General features: G+C 39.3%; 1 protein-coding gene and 1 long non-coding RNA gene across 11 annotated transcripts in view; one reads left to right on the forward strand and one right to left on the reverse strand.

Annotated features, from left to right (window-relative positions):
- Positions 1–26,620, forward strand: part of BNC2 (basonuclin zinc finger protein 2) — a 430,899-nt gene that overhangs the window by 121,595 nt on the left and 282,684 nt on the right. For 8 of the 10 annotated variants that reach the window (XM_060102087.1, XM_060102088.1, XM_060102089.1 and 5 more), the window contains exon 2: positions 11,433–11,633. The exons of the other annotated variants lie outside the window; for them this stretch is intronic. In XM_060102087.1, the coding sequence (XP_059958070.1) occupies positions 11,433–11,633 (201 nt within the window). The remainder of the gene's footprint in view (positions 1–11,432; positions 11,634–26,620) is intronic. 10 annotated transcript variants of the gene reach the window in all.
- Positions 5,023–12,496, reverse strand: LOC132492503 (uncharacterized). Its single transcript, XR_009532826.1, has 2 exons — positions 12,313–12,496; positions 5,023–5,397 (listed from the first exon to the last, which is right to left on the reverse strand). It is a non-coding gene; the product is annotated as an uncharacterized LOC132492503 (long non-coding RNA).

Genomic DNA, 26,620 nt, shown 5'->3' on the forward strand with positions numbered 1-26,620 from the left:
TATGTGTTAAGCACTCTGTTAGGCCCTGGATTACCAAAGATAGATAAAACTCTCTTACTTTCAACAAGTGAAAAGCTTAGTGGGGGAAATGGATAGTAAATTGGCTTTCTACATGAGCACTTTTGAGATATATATATTTTAACCACAGAATTTTTTTCTCTTCTTACTCTGGTTTCTGAGAAAAATTTTTTTCTTCTCCCTTCAAGGGTACACTTTTCATTTGTGCTCTTGATCGCATTCTCTCCTAGAACCCCCCCCCCTTTTTTTTAATCACTTTCCCTCTGGCTTAGATCTTCAGTATCCTTTTCTCCCCTGGCTTTGTCCCCTTTGCCTGTGATACTTTTTCTTCCCTGTTGTGAGAAACAGGCAATCAACACACTAACACAACTTCTCCCAGGCCCTGCGAACTCTCAGACCACCTTTCTCTTACTTTACTTGCTTTCTTTGCAGAATTTCTCCATAGAATATTTGCCCTTTTCTGCCTCCTTGTCTTTGTACTATGCTTACTTCTTCACTTCTTTCCAGTCTAGATCCTCGAACTTCTATACCTATCTGCCCACTAAGACATCTCTCTTAGGACACAAAATATAATTATAAAATATCGCAACCACAAATATATATGAGGAATGGGATAATGAACACCCATTTATTGAAGCTTAAGAACTAATAATGTACAAATACATCTGTAGCCCTGGGTTAACATCCCAATTACATTGTAGCCACTGCCATTTCCTCTATCCAATACCTGCCCTCCCATCCTCAAGCAGGATTCTGATTTTGGTATTTATCATTCCCATGCATTTTGTTTTGCTCTTATTATATTTACTACTACTTATTACTGTACTTGGTTTTACTACACTCTAAATGTAGCATTGTTTCTTAGAGCATTTAAAACTCTCTAAACTCTGACTTCTCTTGCCATTGAGAACATTGGACAATCACAGTGCCCCTGTTCATGCTGCTCCTTCTGTCTTCTCCCATAGTAACTGTGGGTATCCCCCAAGATGCTAACTTTGGCCACTTTCTTTTACCTGTTGTGTCACTTCTCTATGGATGATTCTCAGATCCAGTAACTACAGTGTCAGCCTGTGTTCTGAATGTTTCTAGTTGCCTCGTCACCAGCATGACCTACTGTTTTCTCAAACTGAGCTTACTGTATATGCCCACCAACTCGTTTGTTCCCATGTCTGTTGAGAGTGCTACCGGTTTCCTGTGCTCAGAGTATCAGAGCTTTAGTGTCATCTTTGGCTCTTCTCATTTGTTACACACATCAGTCATTCTTGTCCCCTGGATTTTATCTCCATGTTGTATCTTGCTCTTTTTTCCCCAGCTCTATTGCCTGTAGTCTTTTTACCCAGATTGTTATAATAGCTATCCTAATTGGTATCTTTGCTTCTGTCTTTTCACACTTCAGTCCGTTAGTCATGCTGTTGCCAGATAAATCCTCTTCAAGTACAGTAATGTTCATACCGTGCTGCTGTTGAGAAGCTTTCAGCAGTCTTGACTGTTGATGGATAACAGGATAAATAGCAACTCTTCCTAGTGACATACAGGACCCCTCCCATTATAATAGTTCTCACTGACCAGTCTACCCCTTTCATTCATCATCACTCTACACAGATTCCACCTTAACGTTGTAGTCCAACTGGACCACTTCTTTAGGGTGTCTCCTTTCCATTGGCCTCGGTACTCTGATTCAATTTTTTTTTTTTTTTTTTTTGCGGTACGCGGGCCTCTCACTGTTGTGGCCTCTCCCGTTGCGGAGCGCAGGCTCCGGACGCGCAGGCTCAGCGGCCATGGCTCACAGGCCCAGCCGCTCCGCGGCATGTGGGATCTTCCCAGACCGGGGCACGAACCCGTGTCCCCTGCATCGGCAGGCGGACTCTCAACCACTGCGCCACCAGGGAAGCCCTCTGATTCAATTTTTGACAGCTCTCACTTCTCTACTTTTTAAAAATTTTTTGGCTGTGCCATGTGGCATGTGGGATCTTAGTTCCCCGACCAGGGATCAAACCCACATCTCCTGCGTTGCAAGTGCAGAATCTCAACCACTGGACCACCAGGGAAGTCAAGTGGACCACTTCTTTAGGAAAATTATCAGTTCTTAAGTTCCGGTGCAAATGCTGCTTCTGCTTAGAAACTTTCTCTTCCCATACCAGCTGGAAGGAATCTCCTTTTCTTAAGTCCTATACACTTTGGCTGCTACCTCTACTTATCATGTTGTTTTATTAAGGTTGTTTTTGTACATGGCTTATCTGTACTAGATTATAGATCTGGCTTATCTGTACTAGATTGTAAACTTCTCATGAGCAGGGACTTTGTTTTAACTTTCGTGTTCCCCACACCTTCTTGTAGTTGGCAAGTAGGGCTTTGATCAGCATTCCCTAACAGTGGCTAAAAGTGCTTAGTTTAAAATATGTCTTTATAACACATGGAAGAAAAGGGAGCTAGAAACTGAGCTAGTCAGGGCAAAAGTGTATACCTTATCAATCAGCAAATTATTCACTTCTTCCCACTTTGTTACTTCCATTCTCTCCAGGACTTATTTAATGGTTGGCTGCTGTCAGCCTTAGAGACTGTTAACTCTTAAAAAGTGTTTAGGTGGTCAGAGGAGTGGATTTGCAATTGTTTTTGTTTTTGTTTTTATCTGTTTTAATGTACTCAGTGTCTCCAAATAATACTGTCTGCAGAGTATGTGTAATCTCCTCCCCAGTCTCTCAACAGGCATGCCTAGCACCCACTGCAGATAGCCATAGTCACAAGTCAGAGGATAGGCTTAATGAGCAGGGAGGGCAAGCACCTTTCAGGATCCCCTGTTGTGGGGCTGATGCTGCTCAAGTTGAGGTACATTTAAGCCTCTTGGATACACTCCCATTCTGGCACCGCCTAGGTAAGGTATCTCTCACCTAAATATTGTCTCCCTCCCTTTTACTGTCTTTCACACTTATCACCATTTTGTGAAACTCAGGTATTTGCTTGATTCCTCACACTTACTACCTTTAAAGAAATCATTGAGAGCAGTACATTTAGTGGCAGTTACATGAATGATTTTTGACTGTGATAAAGTATCTGCCCTCTTCTGCCCTTCTCTATTCTCTCCCACTTCCCCCTTAGTTTTTCTTTTCCCTCTTTTTCTTTCTTTTACATAGTTCTAATTTATTGTTTTTACTAGCAGTATCATTCACAGTAGCAGTAGTAAACTTTTAGAACCGAAGTATAACATGCATACAGAAAAGTGTACAAATCATAAGGGTATACGGCTTGGTGAATATTTACAAAGTGATCATACCCAGAACCACCAATGAGGTGGAGATTCAGGACATCACCTGGACCTCAGCAGCTTTCCTTGTGCCTCTTGTAGTCACTACTCCCCACCGAAGGTCATCACTATTCAGAACTAAGTTACCCATTAAGTCTTCCTGTTTTTAATATGCTGTTAATGAGTTTCTGGCATCTTCTGAGTTCCTTAATTTTGAAAACAATCTTCAGGTTTACTCAAATTTGCTTTGTTTCAACATTTTTTCATTTAAATAAGTCTATCTATCTATCTATCTATATCTATCTATCTATCTATCTGAAATAGCCTCTGTGGTTTTCCAAAGATTATGAAACTTCACATATACTAGTATTTCACTTTTTTTTTTTTTTTGAGGTATGCGGGCTCTAAAAGCAGTGCTGGATTAACTGGGTGCCTGCGAATCTCAATCTTCCTTCCCGACAGTAATTTGAACTATTATTATAAGTTCACTGGGGCTGCACGTTTCTTGGGTCTGCAGACTTTAGAAGGAAGTAAATAGAGAAATTAGCACTATCTTTACAGTCCTTGTAGCTCTTCATGGTCCTACAAAACTAATTGCCTGCTGTATGCTCCCCAGCCTGTTTTTTGATGCTCATTTAAGGAAACACGTTACTGGTTGTTTTCCTCCAGACTTTCTCATAAAACGTGAACTTTACATTATGGTAGGAAGAAGCCATTGTCACTGCTCATAGCTGAGAAAAGATGAATAAAGTCACTTTTCTGTCTTTAAGCCAAAACTGGGTAGGTAAAATATTTCTTTTTTTTTTTTTTTTGGAGGCTCGAGATTCATGCCAACCTCAGATGCTTTTGCATCTGCAAATGTCCTGATTCTAAGGATTCATCATTTCCCTAACATTTTATAAACTACCTCATCTACCACACCCTACCCAAGTTCTCTTTATTTTAAATTTTTTTTAGAGCGTATCAAGGGATTATGGCATTTGGATATATCCCTGAAAACACATCCTTGATGTGTTTCTCTGAAATTGAGGCCCTGATTAGGCTGTCAGCAGATGCTGTATCACATTGATTGTGCCAGTTGGTACAGAGGCAAGTGTCAACCAGAGCGGTTTCTCCCTTTTGCCATAGAAGGATGAAGTGTTTAGGTAGTATTTGCTTATGGGGGATGTTCCTGCCACTGCTGAAAGTGATTTAAATCTCTGTCCTATTCAAGCTTAATTTTAGGAGGCCTGTTTTCCCCATAGTCTGAGATCACATTATGATGTTTTCAGTGCACAAGCTTCTCCCTCAGTGTAGCTGATCGATTTTTTTGGTACAGCAGTTAATATTGTTGTTATTTTTTGGTCATGTGCTCTCATGTGGTATTCCTGTGAGTAAACACTAGAGCATTTAGTACCCATGATGCTTTGGCAAAAAACAAACTAACCAAAAATAAAAGGTATGCCTGCGTTTCTTGTCCCCTGAAATCCTCAAGCTCTTCTGGCTGAGGTTTCTATATACTGAAATGCCCAGTGCAGGCTGCCAGGGCTGTCTGGAGAAGGTGTAGTTGTAAACAGTTGTAAATTGTAACGTACAATTTTAACACAGAATCTCGTAGAGGAGAGAGGGGCCAGTGATTGAGACTGGCAATCCAAGGGGACACCACCATTTTTTTCCTCCTTCATTTGAATCTATAAAGATCCTTAACTGCATTTTGAGTTGGCTAATCCATGAGCTGTCAGCCCAAATTTATGTCCCAGAATTTCAGAGAATAAGCAATAGGATTGATGTCTCCAAAGAGGAAGATTTATAGAAGACTACAGGTGCATAGTTCAGTCCATTCATACACAAGCGGGCACAGGGTTAGATTCAGTAGTTGGCAGCTTGCATCATCTTTTTTTTTTTTTTGGCGGTACGCAGGCCTCTCACTGTTGTGGCCTCTCCCGTTGCGGAGCACAGGCTCCGGACCCGCAGGCTCAGCGGCCATGGCTCACGGGCCCAGCCGCTCCGCGGCATGCGGGATCTTCCCGGACGGGGGCACGAACCCGTGTCCCCTGCATCGGCAGGCAGACTCTCAGCCACTGCGCCACCAGGGAAGCCGTTGCATCATCTTTTTAATCTGGATTAAAGGCGGCTGCCTTCAGGTGTGCCTAGATCATCTGGTAAATTGAGACACGAATGAGAATTGTTAACTAAGAAAAGTTTTCCGGTTTCCTTAAAATTTAAATGCAGGGATCCAACTAGTAGAATCCAAAAACTTTCTTCAAGATCATCAGACTTTGCTTCTGTAGAACAATTGGCGGTTGAAAGAGGGGTACTTCAACTCTTACAAGGCTGGTAATGGAAGGAAATTAGGAGCCAGTGGAGAGTGGGAGATGTAGGTGTGATGTGAATCCCCTTCAAGGGTAGAGATGTGTTCATATCTGAACTCTATCTTAAAAGCTGCTTTTTAATCTCCTTTCCTTCCTTTCCCCCAAAACATGCAGGCAGAGTGGAATAATAGTTCATCTTTTTGTATGATTTTTTTTGGGGGGAGGGGTGAATTTTCAGTGTCTTGGCATCAAATGACCTATATGACTCAAGGGAAAACAGGCAGCTTAGATTATGATATAATTATTCACAAAGGGGAAACCTCAGTGGAAATTATTGTTTTACGTTTTCTCTGTTCTTTATAGTGAGTCAAAGAATTTTCCCCCTTAGCCTCACATAGAAAATGAAACTTTACACAATAAAAAGTAGGGATGGCAGGTCTCAAAGGGGAAAAAGGTTGCTGTCAACTTTTTTTCTCTGGAATATGGAAATTTGGGTGGATTATCTGCTCAGAGGAGGTTTCCTTTATTAATTCTTTTTCCTTTTTACACTTAAGACATCTGTTAACATTTCACACAGCCCAACAGATGTTGCAAAGCAAGTCCCATACTTTGTTCTCAAGAAAAATGACTTTTCCTCAATTGGTTCCCCCCACCTCTGTGACTGGGCCCAGCCTGCTGCTTCTGCATAATTTGCATATATTAAGTTATATACCTTAATGCCATACGAATTTGTAGCTTCAGCATTCTTTTTATACTGTAAAGTGTGATTTGATTAGAAACTAGTTTACGTGTTGAGAGGTCATAACATTTAAAAAATCTCCGTTGAGAATGGCAGCCTAATTCCACAGATAGGATTGGATAGCCAATTATTGAATATTTTTCTCTATAAAATATGTGAAGTACAAAAGCTTGAGTTGTTTTGCCACAAGGAAGTGCTGATTGTCATGCGATGTGGAGCGTCATTTTTATTATTTTGGCAAGAACAGGGACAGTTTTGTCTTGACAAGCCATTAGATGAATACCAGCTTGTGTCACATGAAAAACCACTGATCTTTAACCCAGCTCTGTACTTAACCAAGCCTTGAAAATGAATAGTGAATAAAAGAAGAGCAAAGGCCAGTTTACTGTCATTACAGATTACAGAATCTGTTAACAGCTGCTGAACTGAACCTAGGGAATTACAGGTATTGTTCCGTGAACCAGCAGAAGTCCTACAGATGCTTGTTAAACTGTGTATATAAATTGTACATTTATTTGATATTTGCTTAGGATTTACATTGTTGGAAACATGGCTAGAAAAAAGGAAAATCCTTGAGTAATTTCTCAGTGTACTAAATATATGCCTTTATCACAAAACCATATATTTTTATATGAAAGTATCTCAATGACGCTTCCTTACCTCCACTTATGGAACTTATTTTAAGAAAGCAATGTGCCTTTAAAGGAATTATAATAAGTATCAAAAAGAAAAAGTATGCAATCCCCCCCAAAAAAAACCCCACATACAAACACGCAAAACAAAATCCTTCACTCATTTGTTTCTTCAAGGTGTTCATTGTGGCTAATATCTGCACCAACATGTGATTTTTTTTTTTAATGGAGGGAAAAACCTAACCCATCTCAATACCCAAATATTGAAAAGATCAGTAACATTTACAACAGTCAGTTGTGGGAATTACTGCTTACAGAGCTAACAAAAAAGAACACACTTTCTTACCCTGCTGTTGGAATTGCATTGTGCCTCCCTGTAGTCTTGTTATCCCACACTAACTGAAATGCAAATTCTTTGCAACTAATTGGATCTCATTGAGGGTACATACACAGTATGTAGTTATATGCAAAAAGGTTTTTAAGAATAAAATTTCTCTGTAATTACAACTTTTGATTATGATCTGAGACATTGGTATCTATAGTATAGATACCAATAGACTATTCTTAGTAGAATATCTATATCTATATATATCTAACTTTTTTACAGATTACTCAAAAACATGAGCTTTGAAATGCTTAGTAGAGTACCAGCTCAAAAGTTAGGGGAAAAATGTTTATTTACAGCAATCTATAAATTGGATTTTATTAAAGTCCTATGAAAATAAAGATTTTTTTTCTTGAAATTTAGAATTTAGTATCTTAGAGCCAGTACACTGAAGTCATGTTAATAATGTAATCCTTTTCTTGGAACATTTTAAATGTGAAAACATCATAAACATCAGAAATCACTTCCAAAAGCTGTTGTCTTTTTGTTTTTTCCTTCCGTTCTCCAATCTGTTTTAACACTGTAAACTTCATTTGAGTTTCTTTTGTGTAAGTGTATTTCTGCTACATGTTGTGGTGAGGTGGAGGTATTCACATTCCCATAATATCTTTAATAACTTGGGTGCCATTTAGACCTAGTTGGTGTACTTCTTCTTCCCATGGTCCATCTCTCACTATCAGTAAGGGTGGGAAAGTCAACACATAGCCTTTAGGATTTGTGATTCTTTAAGTAGAAATACATGGAATCAGGAGAGCAGAAAAACAATTACTGTGTAAGTGATGCCTGCTTCTACTCCCCTAGTTTTAAGTAATTTTAATACAAATGATTCCAGACCGTTATTCTACAATCTGCAGACTATATAGCCAGTGGACAAACTCAAAAGTCATCTGTGTACCTTGTGGGTATATAGTTTTTGTACCTGTGTCCTTAAAATGATACAGGTGTCCTGCTTGCTAGACAGAAGATTATCCTAAGACTGAGGACTCTGCATGCTGTGTTTATATGTGGAAGTGAGTGGCAAGTTCTAGAGGAGTCAAATTTGTATTTTGAAAACTGGATTTAAAAATGAATGTTTGAAACTTAAAATCTGTAAAGCCCAGCATGTGTATATGCTTGAGGTTTTTGTTTTAGTTGACTCATTCATTCATTTCTTGCTAAGTCTGGCTTAATTGTTATCTCATTGTAATAAAGCTTGTCTTCTTTGTAGACTATTCTTACAAACAAGTTAAAATTTTGTTTGATCAAATCCATTTAGCAGGTGCAGAATTGCATGGTAGAGTTGTAGGTAAAAAAAAAAAATTTTTTTTAAACCGTAGAAAGATAATCTGGTGCTTTGAGGCTTGTGCCTTGGCAGTAATGTGCCAGATACACGTTACGCTGTAGACCTGTTTCATCTAGAGCAACCCAAGTTTTGCTCTCTGAAAGAGCTCAGTTTGCCTACTCTGGGTAGCATTTTGTCAGATGACTGCTGGCCAGGCAGACTAGATTTGGATGTATTACCTAGTCAGCCTAATAACCCTGTACAGACTGTATTGATTTTCTAGGAGAGAGTTTATGAACTAAATAAACTTGGGGTTGGTGTCTTAATAAACTGCTTCTCTCAGTCTGTCACATTTAGTTACTGAGCTGTGCAGTTTAGGGGGAAAAAAGGCTAATTCTGTTACAGATTGTTCACAGCAGGGTCTCCAAATTAGCCCTTTGTTTTGTAATGCCACCTTGCTTGGGCTCGCTTTGAGCACATTTCTCAGTTTTGCCCTAATGAGTTGCAACACTGATAATGTGGCTGATGATCTTTCATTGATTTCACTATCACTTGCTTGTCTGGTAATTGATCCATTGCTGAGCCTCTAGTTAATTATATCGGCTTTGACATGGCCCAGTCCACGGGGAATTTCAAGTCTTGCAGAATAACAGTTTTAATAAAAGAGTCTATTACTGCAGGTGCTTGCTGCTGCATGCCAGTTGATTTTTGTGTTGTGTGTGTGTGTGTGGTTGGTGAGGAGGGGATACCTGGGAAAGGAGAGGACCACAGGACTGAGAGAAAGGAGGGGTGGGGGCTGGAAGAAAAGGAAGAGGGAGTGAAGGAGAGAAGAAGGAAGGAGGGGGAGCTGAGAGGGTGAAAGCAGGAGAGCCAGAGGCACGCTAGAGAGAACACGCAGGCAAAGCGATACAACAGAGCCTGCAAGGACCGAGGAGGAAGCTTGCTATTGACAGTGTCCTTAAGCCTCCCACAAATAACAGCCATTAGTGGGAAGGTCAGGAGCTGAGCATGCAGCTTGACTGAGGCACTGAGTGCCACTTCAGAAATCAAGAGGCTAGCAAATTTTAGAGGGAGTTTAAGTGGGTAATAGCTAGCTGTAAAGGTACAGTCACTGTTGACAATTGACTCACAGGGTCTTTTTCCTGCCCTCCCCCACCAAGAATATTTTTATTGACCACAGGTGGACTTAATATATTTTAAGGCAACAATTCTTCGGGTTCTTGTTTGTTTCTCTTCAGATATTGAATGTGCTGCTTTTGAGACTTGTTTTGTGCTTAATGGTGGTGAACCGGAGGGAAGTTTAACAGAAAAGCTTTCAGGAGATGTCGGTTCTAGAGGGGAAGGCACATTTGTGTCAACACAGTGCACGTTTTCTCATCTTTTCTCATTGTCCACTAATGACATGGAGCTGCCACGGAAGCTCTTTTCTGTTTCTTTTGTTGTTTCAGAGAGTAAGGTTTATTGTTATTCTTGAGTTAAGAAAGAGCAAGGAGAGTGGTACATTTGTCCTCGGTATTTGTAGGTGGTCGAAGATTAATGTGCCTTACGTTTTAAGTGTAGGAAGGATGGCTTTTTCCTGCTGACTACTTTTATGAGATGACATGAATTTAGCTTTCCATTTTGGAGTTACTGCTTATGTACAGTGCATTTTGTTCAGTTCTGCTTTTCCATCAATAAGGTAGACAAATATGATCTAATAAATAGATGTTTTGTTTTAAACCTGGTTTAATTAAAAACATGACACGCTATCGAGGTTATATTTCATCAGGCTGGAAAACGTTATAGAATTTTCCATGGAGAGCTTGACTGAAAAATGGAGTTTTTATATTCATTACTTTTTACCTGAAGTGGGACAGGCTTTTCTTCTTCATCTTTTTCTTTTCTATGATTTGAAAGGATATTGTAGGGGCTTCATCCAGGAACTTTAACAAAGGATTTTTTTTTCTACTTTTGAGCTTTAAGAAAAGGTACACTTTTTTCCTTTTCCATTCAGTTTCTTATTGTTCAACATCCAATTGAGTAATTAATGCCCTGAGGGAACTGGGTAGTAAATAGTGTGTATTTATTTTGCAGATGTTTATTGTGCATCTTCTATGTTCAAAAAACTGCTAGGTTTATTTATTTACCTTTTAGAGTGTAAGGTCACATCTCTATGTATATTATTTTCTCTAGAAGTTTATATGTGGTTGTAAATAGCCCAGCACATACTATATGACTTTTAGGAGCTAACATTTAGACAACACCTAAGCCAACTTCACATTCTCTTACAGCTGAATATTTTTCTTTCTTCCAGTGTAATTAGGGGAAAAAAATGTTTTTAAGCCTAGCAGTTTACAAATGTTAAAGCAAAGACTGATGTCAGATATTGCATGCTATACCCGAAAGCACTGTTGGGAAAAATTCCCCGGGAAGGGCCCCAGTCTCTCCTTGCCCCATGGACCATCCCTGATCATGGTGCTGCTTGGAGTGTGCGTAAGTGCGTATCTCTCTATCCGTGTGTCTGGAGAGGGGTTAGTGCAGGGTGTCATTTAGTGCCTGACAGTGGAACAGTGCAGTTGACTCTTAGCTCTGCTATCCAATGACATGCAGTAGCTGAGAGTTTGAAGCTGATGGTTGGGTCTCCAGTGCTGCCTGCACACCTGACAGGCAGCTGTTAAACCGAGCAAAGGCAAGCTCGGGGAGCCACAATCTATGCATAAATGATAGGGGTATCTGTGCAGAAGGTGCGAAAGAAGCTCTGACCCCCTCCTTCCCCCAAATCTCCCCCTTCCCCAGTGAAATACACAGTTCAGCCAGCTTCTTAACTACACTACACTCCTGCTACTGGCTGCCAAGAGGCTCAAAAAATCCACCTTCACTTTTCAGTCAGAAGAGGCAGAAGTGGATGTGAGAGAAAGAGAGACACAGAGAGACAGAGAGCCAAAGAGGGCAAGAGACTTGACTTTAAGAGACTGCTGTACTGACAACTCCATGCAGTTCGGAACCAGAACGACTCCGGCTGAACCAGGGTTCATGGGGACATGGCAAAACGCTGATACTAACCTCTTATTCAGAATGTCCCAACAGGTAAGTTACTTTCATTTTTTTTTAAAGGAAACCTTGAATTGTTATGTGCACTTCTGTTTCTGGTATTTTCCTTACTAAACATTTTTGAATTGTGATCACTTCGTAGTTGGGTTCTGTTATGTCATAACTGTTATTGGAACGTGCAGGGTTACTTCACGGCTTCCCTAAGGACTACTTACAAGAAAAGGGGGGAAAGGATACCGAAGTAAAAGAAAGCAAAGACATCTGTGGCAAAGTTTCACAGTCCAGCCTGGGTCCTGGGTCAGGGGAAGACTTCATTTATTTCTTTGTTTTCTGTTAAAAATTAAAAACAACCACACACACCCCCCACCCCATGTTATCTTTCTATCTGCATTAATCACTTCATCCAAGTGGCTGCTGTCTCGGAGTAGGTTTACTAACCCCACAGCCATAAAATGCAGGGGCCCCTCGGCCCTGCCCGACGGACTTCCCGGGGCTGGAAGCGGCTCGACTCCGACCCGGCCCGGGAGAGGATACTGCGCAAGAGCCGCTGGCAGCGCCGAGGAGCGCGGGCGGAGGCGGCGTGTGTGGCGGGCTGAGCCACCGGCGGTCCCACTTCCTCCGTGCCGCCGCCGCTGCCGCCTCATCCGCGCTCGCCCTTCGCTCCCGCAGCGCCCGCTCGGCTCCCGCCCGCCCGCCCACCGGCCGACGCACTCACACTCGGGCAGCCTCGGCGTCCTCCCCAGAGCCGTCCTCGGGCTGGCCGGCTGCGCCGCCGCTGGCTCTGCGGGGAGAGCCAACGTGTCCGCGCGAGGCCGCCGGCGACTGCTCATTAATCAGCGGAGTCCGCGGCTCGTACCACGTACCGTGCGCTCGGTGGTACCTACGCGCCCCGCGCGCCCGGCTCCTCTTGCACAATCACTGGCTCTGCGGCTCCGAGGGGGAGCGAGGGGGAGAGGAAGCGAAGGGAAACAGCCCAGAAACTTTCATCTTGGACTGTGCTCAAGCGAGGGAGGGAAGTTCCCTGGTGCCTCCCTCCCAGACACGTCTTTTCAAAAGCCTCCACCAGCAAGAGTTAGTATGATACTACCCTCCGCACAGCACGAAAGTATTACTGACGAGTTCACTGGGATTTTAAGTAGATGGAGGTCGTTAGAAAATGGATAGTGCTCCACTCATTTACAAAAAATACTGCAGCTGCGTTCTTCTTTTAAAAACCTATTTTGTTTGTAGGAGTTAATGAGAACTAAATACTTTATTCAGTTAATTCGATTTTTAAAGTATTGTTAAAGAAAGAAAGAAAGCAGTTTGCCAGGCTGGAGACTACCGCAAGTTTAGAAATACATCTGCGAAAGATAGTGCAGAGAGCCAGGGCTTTGCAGCATTTAGCTAGCGAACAGCTGTATCACACACTTCTAGATAGGATAAATGCATTTGAATAAGGTGTATTTTGACATATCCTGTAGAGGGACCCTGATTACTGCTGATACAGTAAGCTGGGATTTAAATGCAATCAACACAAACCCAATATGCAACTCTTTATGTGCAATTTCCCATTCTTGCAAGTTAAAAAGTTCATTTCCTCCCAGAGATACTCCTTGGAGTTGCCGAGTGCTTTGAGAGGTGTATTTCTGAGGCACGTCCCTGCCTGGGTGGCTCTTTTCGTGGTTGGAACACAGAGTGTGTTTTCACTGACCTTAGGACCAAATAACTTGTTCTGGCACTTTAAAAATTAGATGTCATATTCAGGGTTTTCTTGAGTTACTGGAGGTCTGTGTGTGTGTGTGTGTGTGTGTGTGTGTGTTTTGAAAGGGAAGATTGGTTTAGGTCTCCCTCTAGCTAGAAAAGAGTTAATAAAACCAGATAGAGATAATGATCAATTGATAAATGGCTATTGAACCACATAGATGGTGTTAGATTGCTTCTTTGGCACTAACCCATTTCCAAGTAGATTTGAATCTAAGGAGACTAAGTCGTGGAAAACATTTTAGCTAAAAAACAAATAAAAGTAAATTATATAAATGATGGATCAAAGTTAGGAAAATAAATTGAAATCGCTCAGAGACAGAAACTTGTACAGCTAAGCCATTATGATGTCTTTGATCCAGCTGTTTCACTCTGTGGGTGTATAAAAATCTCTTTTGTGTGTACCTATGTGCATGTATGTGTGAAAGTGAGCATCAGTGATTATATGAAAAGAGTAGAAATATAGGGAAGTAATTTAGGCATTATGGGTGCTGTATGAAACTATATAATATTAATTATACTATTTACTAAACAGAGTAGTACAATAAAGGGAGAAAATCACAATTTAAAAAAATGTAGTGATTTCAATATATTTTCTTTATTTTTTGGTTTTGAAGTAATTGGTGACTTCCCTTCCCCTCTTTTTTCTCCTGTCGTGGTTATTAAATGCTTAGCCTCCTCTGCATTTTTGGAAAGCATGTGAAAGAGGATATGAGTTTACATGTTTTTTTTTTTCTCCTTTAGGATGACATTTTAGTTTGTATAAATATTGTGTAAACTTAAATTGAAGCTATGTGTAAATCTAAAAATATATGTGCTGTACATGTTTAATATGTTTATTTTCCTGACCTATAGTTCATCAGCAATGCTAATTCAGAGAGAGAGAGAGAGAGAGAGAGAGAGAGAGAGAGAGTGTGTGTGTGTGTGTATGTATGTGTGTATGTGCCAGAGCAAGGAAGATATCTCGCAAAGCCAACAGTTTCAAGGAATACTAGTCTCAGTATACGCCTTAAGCCAGCTTTTGTCTTACTGCAGGTAAAAGTTTGTCCAGTTTAATCAAGTCTGCAGAATTTTGTATTTCTAAGGCATAGAGATGTTTTTTCTATATTATGATTATTTTAATTTCTAAGAAAAAATTGACTTAGCTCATGAAATGAATACAATTTATTGGGCATATTTTTTATTTCAAAGTTTTCTGTAATAAGAAAAACTGTAGGATTTACCTGACCGTTTCTTTAAATATTTGAAAAGAGTGACTAGCAGGTTTTAAAACTGAGTTATAGAGAATTCACCATCCATAGTATTTAACTACAGCAAAACTTAAGAGTGTGAAATAGCTCATGAATACTGAAATTTAATATTCTAGGGTTGTATCTTCTATGGGTAATTTAGGAAGTAGGGTTATGAAAATCTTTGTCATTTGTTTTGTATGAGCAAAGTTAGATCTGCTAATATGTAAATCTTCAGTCTGTGTAATTCTAACAAAAAAGATACCACAATCTGAAGCCAATTTAGATTTGGTGGAACTAAGTCTGTTCCCCTAAAGTTTGAGATATGACAATTTGACTGCATTTTCCTGCCTCTCTACATTTTTCTCCTGTATTTGAGTATGATGTTTTCAAAAGGGATAATATTTTTCCATACAGACAGATATTTGGTAACCTTAAAGGGCATGACTCTTGACTTTTGTAAAGGGAGTTCTTCTTTGGGTCACTTTGATCAGTGACAGGTCGAGAATAACCAGAAACCCTTTGCTCATCTTCTCTCTTCATCTCCTAGAGTCCAGAATGTTATTTTACCCATTTTAACCTCACAAAGTACTGTTAAAAGCACAAAATCAGGACTGCTTTTGGAAGTTGTTGTTGTTGTTTTTAATCAGGCTTTAAATGGCGATTTTTCAATTTCTGTAAATCTTTTGTGCATGTGAGAGAATAGCAAATAAAATTTTTGTAGCTACCTCAAGGGATGCAATAGTCTAATATATTTTGAAATCTTTTCAGAAATGAAACCATAGCAGGTAAAGGGCTAGAGCCCACAGTTTTACACATTACTAGAGGCATTTACCTTTTATTATTAGTGAGGTATATTTAACCTGTTTCAAATAAGATGTGGATCCCTTAATAAGGTCTCTTTTCAGACATGAGTGAAATACTAAGTTAGAATTATAAATGACTCTGTGCATCATTATGTAGTAATTTAGGATTCACCCAATGATGTAACAAAATTAACAACATAATTTCATTGTGAAACTGTGTCTTGTTAAAGAACAACTGTCTGACATTATCCTACAGTTGCTTTATTTAACTTCATGCAAATATTATTAGTAGTGACATTTTTCTATTGTGCATTAGATTGTCTCATTAGCATGATGTGTTAGTTATCACCAGAGAAATCATTTCCTGGATAGGTGAGGGGCAAACCAAAAAAGCTAAAAATTAAATCAGTGATTTACATTAATACCAGAGCGTCTGCTCACCAGAGATAGGACAGAGTCAAGCAAACTTTCTCACTAATATAAAATCTAGCCCATTTCAGAGAAATGATAAATAAAATATATTGTCAGAAGCATATAATAACATTGCTGGAATCCATTTAAAAGCAGGTTTGAAATGAATTTTTCTCCCAGTAGTCTTTTAGTTCTTTCTATTCATATAGGCAAACACAGTTTCCGTTGGTTGAATCTATATTTTCAAGTGGAAATGGTGGTTTTGTCTGACTTCCTACCTGCCCCCCCCCGCCAAATAATTTGAATGTTTATTCATTAACAGTTTATAAGGCACATAGTGTTTCATACAAGTCAGATGCCTAATTGTATATTGTGGTTTGATTCTTCTTTCTAGTTTGTAATACATTTTTATTCTAAACTCTATCCCACTCGTGCAGCCCTCCTGTCCCTTTTAACAGAGGATGTATATTCTTATTTAACCAGAGACCTGAGTAAAGCAGTTGATAGTTAATGGTCTTTGAAAATGACTTTCACTGCCAGGCATCATGCATCCCTAGGTTTCTGCACTTTTCCTCCTCCCTTTTTACTCCCCTTCTTACAGTCGGTGTGTTTTAGTAATCATGTCTTACTAAAAAAGGATTAAATTGACCAAACTTACGGTCATGATGCTAAAATAAATATTTATATTATATTAGGAGGCATGTAACTTCAGCTTGTTGAATCGGTAGGCTGCTACCTCCAATTTAGTTCCCCTCTCTAATTTGAGTGATAATGTGTTTTATTTTGAAGTCTTAACTGTAGACATATGTTCACATATAATTCTTATCATCCATTCTTATAATGTAACACTAAAATAGAAATATGTGGATAATTGTTTAAATACAAATTATAGCATAGAGACAGGTACCTGTGTGCTGGCCTATACTTTGAAAGCCTACGTATAACATGCAGACTTCACTTAACAGGTACTGTCTGATTTGTAATGCAAGGGAGGGGAAAGTAGTAGGCCTTATTTGTGGTGTTTACATATGTGTAAATGCAGATCAGGCACAAACCTATTCTCAGATGTGTATGTGGTATATATTGGTATATATTAAAAATCTGTGCACAAATTTCAAGTTTATTTTCACCACGATACATTAAGTGACTTGGAACATAGTAGGTGATCATTTTGAAATTACTTTTCTCATGTTTCTGTCCTCTGCTCCCTGGGACTGTGTGTGTGTGTGTGTGTGTGTGTGTGTGCGTGTGTGTGATTTGTAAAGCCTTTTGCTAAGGTGAGTCAAGTAACCATGGTCGAAAAATCAATCCCTAAAGGTGCAGCTATCTTATCTCTATAATTGTAGGTATTTTTTATAATTGCATTTATGAGTGTATCTGAACACTCACTGATAAATTCTGTTGTTCATGCGTGGCTTTATGGAAATCTGATTAATGGAGTGACAGGACAGATTTGGGCTCCCACAGCAGCACATCCTCCCACTCTGTGTCAGGGTTAAGAGCCGCGGCAAATCCTCCCTAACTAATTAGATGCTGAGTAAGGCATCTCGGAGAAGTTGGGGCAAAAGTGAATGGGTCACAGCCAAAGCAGGATTGCAAGGACTCCAGTGATAGTGAAAGCATTCAAGTTTGCCAGGTCATTGTGACACGGGGAGCTGATTCCAAAGGAGCAGGCCGTTACAGATAGTGAGCTGGCGTCATCCACTTCAGCGAAAAACAAAAATTCTAGTGCTTCTCTCTCCCCACCTTATATGCCTGACACACACTTAAAAGTTAGATAGGGCACCTGCCTTCATCAGTCTGCAAAGCTTTCCGCAGGACTTTCCCTATAAACATGAATAGCTAATGACTCTGTACAGCCTAAGAGGTATTTTCTGAACTTGGGATGCTTGATTAGAATATACATAAACACACACACACATATATGTGTATGTATCAAAAGGAATGAGACAAGAAACTGGAATTTGCTTTTAGCTTGTGTCCACAATTTGAATCATTGTGTTGGAAATGAACTAGGAGTTAACTCCTTTTTGCCCACGGAATATTGTCAGGGAACTTCGTGGTAGCAGGGAGAAGAGAGTGAATCGTGGGGTGACTTTTTCAGTGAGAGGATTTTTTTCTGGGACTCCCTGCTTGTTACTGTCCAAAGAACATGGGATATAATGGTTACAAGATTTCCTTTCATGTGAGGTTTGGAGCCTGGGTTGTTCTGTGCGTGGAATGAATTCTTCACCATGTGAAAATCCTCTTGTCCCTCTCGTGGTATGTTTTTGCCGCTACACAACTACCCTTTTCCAGGCCTTGGTCAGAGAGAAGATTGTTTGGGGATCATAGGAAATGATTGATCTCACCCCTGTCTGCCAAAGCTGATGCCATTTTTATTTCCCAAAAAGCAGCTGGCTTCCACATTCTGCTTGGTGATCCTCGTCTACTTAAGGACCAGGGAGAGAAGGAGGAAGGGAGTCAAAACCCTTTCAAGGAACTTCGACATCTATTTTTAAGCTTTAGAGAAATAAGGGAAAAGAGGCATAATTCAGGCATAGCAGCCTTTCTGTCCTACATACAAGCAAGACATTGTATAGAAGAAGGAGTTTTTTCGTGTAAGATATAATTGTTAACAGGCGAAAAAAATAAGATGAAAAACTTTCTGAACAACTCAAGCTCCAGGAAGTTTTAATATGTACAGATGACGTCCGGAAAATGATGCCCGGGGCAGTGACATCCGAGGTACCCCCATCTCCTCACTGAGCATGACCTGTACTGCCTTCTCCCTCCCCAGTTTTAAAAGAAATTTAGAGACTAGGAAAAATAAAAGTATTGATTCTTTTTTAATTTGTACATTCCCCATAGGAAGCCTAGCAAATTTCATAGTGTACATTCAAACCCTAAGGTGAAAAATTTATGACTAGAGTTCATTTGGGTGAGGGTGGTGTGCGGTGTTGTTCTGTTCAAACGCTCTGGGAAGCATTTCATGCCACAGAGTCAGAGATCAGGAGAAGAGAGGAAGAGCTGTATCATTTCTTCATCCACAGAGCCTTTCTTAATGGAAATGCTTGTGGAGAAACAACGCATTATTCAAACTGGCTAACGTAGAAATCAAATTCTCAGCTTACTAATCATCATTCCAATTAAAAAAATGAATTGATCTTTTAACAACAAAATAATATCCTTTTGTTTTTCTTTAATTAAGCTCATCAGTTTTTCATTTCTGTTAAGAAAATGAAAATAATCTTGAACAGTAGGAAGTTACTCATTGTAGCACGGATTCTCTTGAGCATATCTGACATCTTATTTACTCAGTATTTTTAGACTGCAGTGTTATTTTGCTACTGTCTTTAGGGTTTGTGTGTCGTTGAGAGGGGGATGCTTTAAGTCTGTTGGGTTGGCGGCCATTTACTTAATGACCTAAATACATGGTTAGGCTGTTATTTCTTCCTATTTCTGTCCCCAAAGACCTAATTTCTTACTTTATTTTCCTTTCCCCTCTTTTTTCTTTTTCTGGATTTCTCCTTACTTTCACTGGGTCTACTTGCCCTAATATAAAGGAATTAAAAGGCAGTACCTCGCTCTGGCAGAGGGATGGGAAAGAGGTGCCACCCTCAGATGTGGTCCTCATTGTGGAGGTGCTGACAGGAGGACTGTCCCGAGTTCTGCTCTGTAAGGGTTCTCTAAGTCTGGGCGTGATAAAAACGTGTTACCAAGGGCCCAGGCTTATCATTCAAAGGTGCTGAAAGGCAGTTCAGTTGGATCCTTCACCGTGTAAGAAGGTACTTAGCTGAATAGAGATTTTGCTTTTCTCTTTTTCTTTTTTTTTTAAAGTAATTCTTGGCTTTATCATTTTGTGCAGTTAGACTTACATCTGTGCAAGAGAGCATTTTGTTAGAAGGAAAACGTGTAAAGTTTTCTGTCAATAGGTTGAAGGTATGACTCTTTGAGACAAACTGAAGTTAATAAGAGTTAACTGGAACATTTTAAAAAAAGGAAGTCATGACAGGGCTGATATTAATGGGTGACATTATAAATTGAATTTGAAAGCATGCAGTATACATAACACAATGAGGAGGATTCACTACTGTTTTGTATTTAATAAATTTTAACTCATTGTCCTACACAGCTGAGAGACTGTTAAAATGGACAAGATTAGAAAATATTATTCTACATGGGAAAGACACAGCTTCCAGTCCTGGACTTGCTGTGCTTTTATGTGACTGTCATGAATTTTTCAACTTTATTAAGGTGTCTTTTAGTGGCTATTTGTTTTGTAGACAGTTCTTCAGGACTCATACTTGATGATCAGAGTACCTGAACTGAGAGTTTAAAAAGAAAAATTTCAGGATAATGAATATTTTACATGCCAAAAATAATTACTTTCAGCTGGCTTAACATAATAACACAACTAATATTAAACTGAGAATGTCCATCACTAGGGTTTTAAAAATGTTTTTTTTTCTTCCATTAAAATTTAAGCAAGAAAGATTTCATTGACTTAAATCATTAGGATGGCTATTTGGGCACCTAATCAGGCATAGGTAAAGAAAGCTGCCCACTCCTGTGCCCTCTGCCAGTGCTGGAGGGCAATGGACATGACTGGGAGGCCACTTGCAAGAAATGGGACAGTAATTATACACCGAGCATATTCCTGAAGTCGCCTCCTTGTTCACCTCATGTCAGAACATAAGAGTCAGGTAGGTTATTTGTGGCTCTATCTAATATTGCTTTTCTTTTATTCCTTTTTTTTTTTTTTTAGGTATAAATGTTAGAGTACCAGAAAGAACCAAAACCAAAGCCCTGCTCTAGACTTTGTGGAAAGACTTACTGTCTTGCCATGGAAAAAATTTAAAACCCTACCATATCACATGGTAGTGCATTTGTATGTGGTGCGCAGACAGGCAGGAAGTGTACACCTGTCCTTTGGTTGGGTGTAGGAATTAAGTGATTCATTTATAGGTTTGTTGAGGTTTTGGCAGTGGCTGCCTCAAATGCAATGAGTGTATGGATAGCTCACCCTAAAAAGGAATTCCTCATGTTAGGAATGTCATTTTAATGATTCCTTACTTTGTAGCCTTTTTGCTCCTTGAGGGTAGCTTTTTGGGGAAGCTCAGTGTCATTCATTGGGAAATAGCTTGATTGATTCTTACTTTGTGAATTGCCATTTTCAACCAGTGAAAAACCATAGTTATCCTCAAATGAGGTAGAACAAAACTGAGATGGAGATACCAATATTAGACTCTGACTCGAACTTCAAACATCTCATCATTTCCCTTCCCAATCACTTCTTTTTTGTTTTCTTGGACAACTTTGGAAAGCAACCAGGGACTGAATAAATCTTAAAATATCTTACTAATCCTATTGTCTGTTAAACGGAGTTCCTTGTGAAAAAGAATTTTTCCATTTTGACTCTTTTTTTTGACGTTTATTATAAATGAAGTAGGAAGGGATCGAGAGAGAAGTCCAACATCTGGGAGAGCTTGTTTCAGTAGCCAGCATGGGAGCCCGAACCCTGGCTTCATATAGGTGAGATGTGTTATGGGAATAAAGGCCTTGTGCATTTAATGAACCCTGCCTGCCTGTCAGCTTGGTTTTTCTTGCACCATTGTTGTTCACATAAGAAAAAAAGAGTGTTCGCAGCCTGTGGTGAGATTAGAGTAATGAAAATGAAGTGTTAATCTGTCGATAGCAAGCACATCTCATATACTGCTTCCTGGGCCACATTCATGCTTGTATAATATATTCCAGGTTTTCTCATGACCAGAGAAGCTTGGATGCTCATTATATTAAAAACACCCTTTTGGTTAAAAGTGAGAAGTGCTAATTTTTACTTGTGCAAATAACTATTTTTAATAACTTCTTTGTAAACCAACTGCTGCCTGCCTTCTGAGTATGCTGATGACCAACTGTTCTTTGTGTGCCGGTATGCCTGTACTTTTGGTCTCTCTCTCTCTTTTTTTAAAACAAATGTAGAATGTTGAAATGAGCCTCAGTGTAAGCCTAGTTTGAGATACCCTTTCCTAGAAATCAGTGATTCATAGAAAGAAGTGAATGTAATACCTTCATCCCCATAGAATATAGATTAAATAATATTAAACATTCATTATCTCATGCTTTATTTTTTATCTTAACACAATAAAGTGCAAACAAAAATAATCAAATCAGGAGTCTTCTAGAACTGTTTTATGTATTTGCAATCAGCTGCCATGTGAACTGAGGAGAAAATTTTAAAACTTTGGTCATCATGGATGGGAATTAACTGTGTTTTTCCATAAAATTCCCCTTTCTAAAATGTTATAGTAGATAAATCAACATGAATGTGGTGAATTATATCAATACTTTTCCTAGAACTCTTGTTTTAATTTTTGTTTTTTACCATTTTACTCATTAGTCATTTGAGAAATTTAAAAAATTTTCTAAAGTGATACTCTTAAAGAAGAAGGAGAATATGTTTAGTCTTAGATTATACCAAGATGTTTTAAGGAAAATAATGTGAACCGTTACATGCATGCTATCCCACGGGGTCATCTCTTTAAGAAGCACCTAAGAGATGGTTTCAAAAGAAGTGTAAAATGGGTGGGGAGAGGTAAATTAATAATTGAGTTCCAAGTGTCTGCTTCTAATTGCTCAAATTTCAAACATAATGGATATTAAGGAAAAATGCTTCCCAAAAGGAGTATATCACATTGTTGTTCAGCTGTCGGGCCTAAGACTATTTATGGAGCTCATACTTAGGGCATTTTCTCTTTTCCTAGTCAACTGGGTGTTAAGGAATGCAGTATGATCATTATGATTTTGTGAACTGTTTACTTAAAGTTGTTCAAGTTGTTAAGAATCAAGAGATTTTGGGGATTAAAGTTTGATTGTGAAGTAAATTTGGCATGTGTTCAAGGGTTACTTTCTTAAGGTGAAACTGGAAGAAAAATGCCTCTCTGTTAGGAAGGAAACGCCTAATTAAAAATAATCTTTCAAGAATGCGGGCCAATGATGAAACATAATTTGCAAACACTCTCCTAAAGTTGACTTACATTTTTTTCTTCTTAATAAGTTGGAATATGTCTGGTCATAGCATATTTAATGCATGCTGAACCATACAGTACAGCAGAGGTAGCCTGTTGATATCCTTTGGTGAAGGGAAAAGATACTTTCCTCTGCTAAATAGGGTATTTCTAATTTGTTTGTAAACTCTTGTTAATAATAGAAGGACTATATTGTTGTGGTTAATTGGAAATAGTGAAATAGCAAAGACTTTCTCCTTGCACTTGCTTCCAGTTAAGAAAAAAAGCAAATAGAAGTGCATGGTGACTTTGTCATAGACATCTGCTTTTAGGTAATAATCATTTTTAAAGAAATATGCCATGACTTTTGGGGTCATTTGAACCTGCAATAATGTCTATTTAATATAAGTATAAATGTCAGATTGTGGCATACATATGGAGCCAGTAAAGATGAGTATTTGCTATGATAATATTCATGCATTCTAAATGTTGACTTTTAAAATTTACCTTGAAGATGTATTCTATTTTCATATTAGGGTCAGTTTTCACTTAAGTATATGATCGTTCAAGAAAGGAAGTGCAGAAGTGTTAACATGTGAAGGAACAAAATGGATGTAGATCTCAGTAATAGTTTGACCTGAGCATGTTTTCTGGGCTGCAGAGAAGAATGTGGTTGATTGAAAACTAGTGTAAATGTTTTGTTCAACCACTGTGTAAGACAAGATCATCAGTTCTGGATTTGCTTTACAAATTTTTTTAATTATGAAAAGGAGTTTGCTTTGCACTTGATGTTTGATTGAACAACTATATTTTGAGGTAAAATCTACCCACTGTTTTACATTGTGTAAGCCCATGAAACAAGAAAGAGAAGACACCCTTCTCTTTTTCTTTCACAAACTCTGTAAACCCTCTTTGGAGTAGTATGGCATTTTAAAGATCAGGAGTTGCCCAAAAGGGCCATGAGGAAGTAAGGTAAACAAAGCAAGAGGAGTGAATCTGATGGGGACTGTGGTGGACCAGAAGGCCCTTGTGTCAACCACAGTGAGGTAGCAGCTCCCCAGCTCTAACCGGTTGTTGCCAGGTGGGAATGCAGGCCCAATGTTGTGAGGTCTTCCTCTTCTCTCTTTTTTTTTTTTCAATGGGAAGTCAGAAATCCAGATTTTTATGTCAGAAACTCCTGATTTTTAAATCTTGGCAACCTTTTCAAATGTTTTTAAAAGTGTGTGGTCCAAACAAAACTCATCTGTAGGCTATATTCAGCCTACTGGCTGCCAGATAGAAACCTCTGTTTTAGGTAATATTTTAAAGGATGAAGATAATAGTTTCACTGCATGTGAGCATTCATCTTGGGAATTCCCCACTGGGATGAGACCGAATTCTTCATTTTTTTTCACAATTTAAAAAAAAGTTTAGTAAATATATTTCTGGTGCTGAGAGTTTTGATGTATATAGCTTTTCTTCTTATGACCCACATATAAAGAAAAATCAAACATGAGCAGAACAAAAAATGGACAAAGACTTTTAATAAAGGTAGAAAAGTAAAAATTTTAGAATTCTAGGGAAGGAAGGGGAGATTTCTAAATTTGGAAAAGAATCCCATGATTTGTGTCAGTCACTGATGTATATGAAAAGCTGAATTCAACTATAAAGGGCTTTTCATCTCACCTTTAAGAAGTGGATTCTTGGCCCTGAATCTTTGTGGGAACGCAATAATTTACCAGGCAATTGATTATGATGTCATGGGGAAGAGATGGACCACAAGGCAAAACTTCCCCGTACTAATTCGTACAAGGCCAATATTGTATAGGAGCTTCAAGAAAACATCATTTATGTTGTATAAGATGAGGTTTTCAGTGTCTTTCTAAAGTTTTCGAAGGGGCTCTTTAAGAGAAATAATCTATTCATAATTGAAATTCTCTAGGCAAATCATATATCAATATTTTCAACAGAACAGGTAATTAATTGGTTTGAATTTCAAATTGAAGGTCATCCTGTTATTGATTTTCGTAGGAACAGGAAACAAGAACATCTTGTTAAAATGATCTGCAAATGAACGGGGCCTCTGTGTGCCTAGGTTCTGTCTAGGGTCTTGTTGAACAGCATTGCTGGACAGTGTCAGACACCAATCAGAAGGGAGTCATCACTGATGTCAACATTAACAAGCTGTTGGTTTGCTTCCAAAACAGCAGAGAAGAGCTGAGCTGGAGGAAAGACCAGAGAGTAACAGTTTGTTTTATACAGCAAGTCAGGTATTTCAACTCAAGTGACTGGTGCAGCTTGTTACAAAGCATCTGTACGTGTGTCAGAATGACGTTGGTGTGCCATGTGCAAGAAGTTCATCATCAACACAGCTGGGACTTACCACTTTCAGAAGCCTTTCAACTGGGAATTAGATAAAATATCTTTAATACAGGGGAGGGAAGCACTGCAGTTAAGAGGGTGGTGAAGAATGGAGGATAAAAGAATATACCCTTTTAGATGATCTTCATTTTTATAAAATAACATTTGTGCTTTGTATTTGAGAAATAGTTTTATTGTTCCATGTGCCAACCTATTTTAAAGCAGTCATTTCTCTCTCCGCTGTGTTTATACTTCTCGCGAATGGTGTAATGTGAGGGTAACATGTACTCGGTGGGTGGCAAACATGATGCCTTTCTAAACTGGAATAAGTATTTTAATTTGAGCTGTGCTAAACAAGTTGGAAGCTTAATGCAGCTTCTTCTTAGGGTTCAAAGTAAAATTCTTAATAAAAAAGGGAGGGGGAGAGCCTTCCATTTTAAATACCCTGGAGCCGTTAATGCAGTTATTTCCAGGTCGACTTCTTTTCGTGTAGGCATGACAGTAGCACCAACCATCTGCATTAAGCCTTAACATTCCACAGAGCCATTTTAAGTTTATTATGAGCTTCAAAGCCTGCTCATCCCTAAGAGAATATCAAGTTTAAGCATGTCACGTTGCCATGGTCACAGTTAACTTTCTTAAATCAAGAAGTGCCTTTCTTTTTTTTTTTTTTTTTTTTTTAGTGTTTATTTCTACTTGTTGACAGTTTGCTTTATTTATTTATTTATTTTTGGCTGTGTTGGGTCTTCGTTTCTGTGCGAGGGCTTTCTCAAGTTGTGGAGAGCTGGGGCCACTCTTCATCGCGGTGCGTGGGCCTCTCTCTATCGCGGCCTCTCTTGTTGCGGAGCACAGGCTCCAGACGCGCAAGCTCAGTAATTTTGGCTCATGGGCCCAGTTGCTCCGTGGCATGTGGGATCTTCCCAGACCGGGGCACGAACCCGTGTCCCCTGCATCGGCAGGCAGACTCTCAACCACTGCACCACCAGGGAAGCCTCAAGAAGTGCCTTTCTTGAGTCAAAAAGGTTGACTTTCCTACAGGTGATCCAATCTTCGGGTCCAGTGCAGTCATCTCTCTCATTGTTGCCCCCTTGAATTGTCAGTCCACCCTGTTAGCAGTGGTTGGAAAGTACCCCAGATAAGGCAGGACTCCGCACAATTTGTTTAAAGCTCTGAGATGATGTCAACATTCTTATTCAGCTTTATTCTTAGAGCTCAAGTCATTGATCCTGTTTTACCAATTCCCAGTTGGAATTTCATTACAGTTTTTAGAAATGTAGGGGAGGGTGGGAAAAGATGCTGATGCTGTCCTAATACTTGCGAGTTTCTACACCACAGAAGGCTAGCGCTTTGGGAAAGAATATGGGGGCTGCCCAGCCTGATCTCATGGTGCTCAGCTTCTCTTCTGAGGGAAAGGAATTCCCCATTTCCTGAATGTGAAATGCCTACCCTTTTGGAGGCTCCTGGTCTTAGTTCCTACCTCAGTTAATAAACCACCCCTGTCTGTACCG

This window comes from Mesoplodon densirostris, chromosome 6 (genome assembly GCF_025265405.1).
Source record: "Mesoplodon densirostris isolate mMesDen1 chromosome 6, mMesDen1 primary haplotype, whole genome shotgun sequence".
NCBI classification, from domain to species: Eukaryota; Metazoa; Chordata; class Mammalia; order Artiodactyla; family Ziphiidae; genus Mesoplodon; species Mesoplodon densirostris.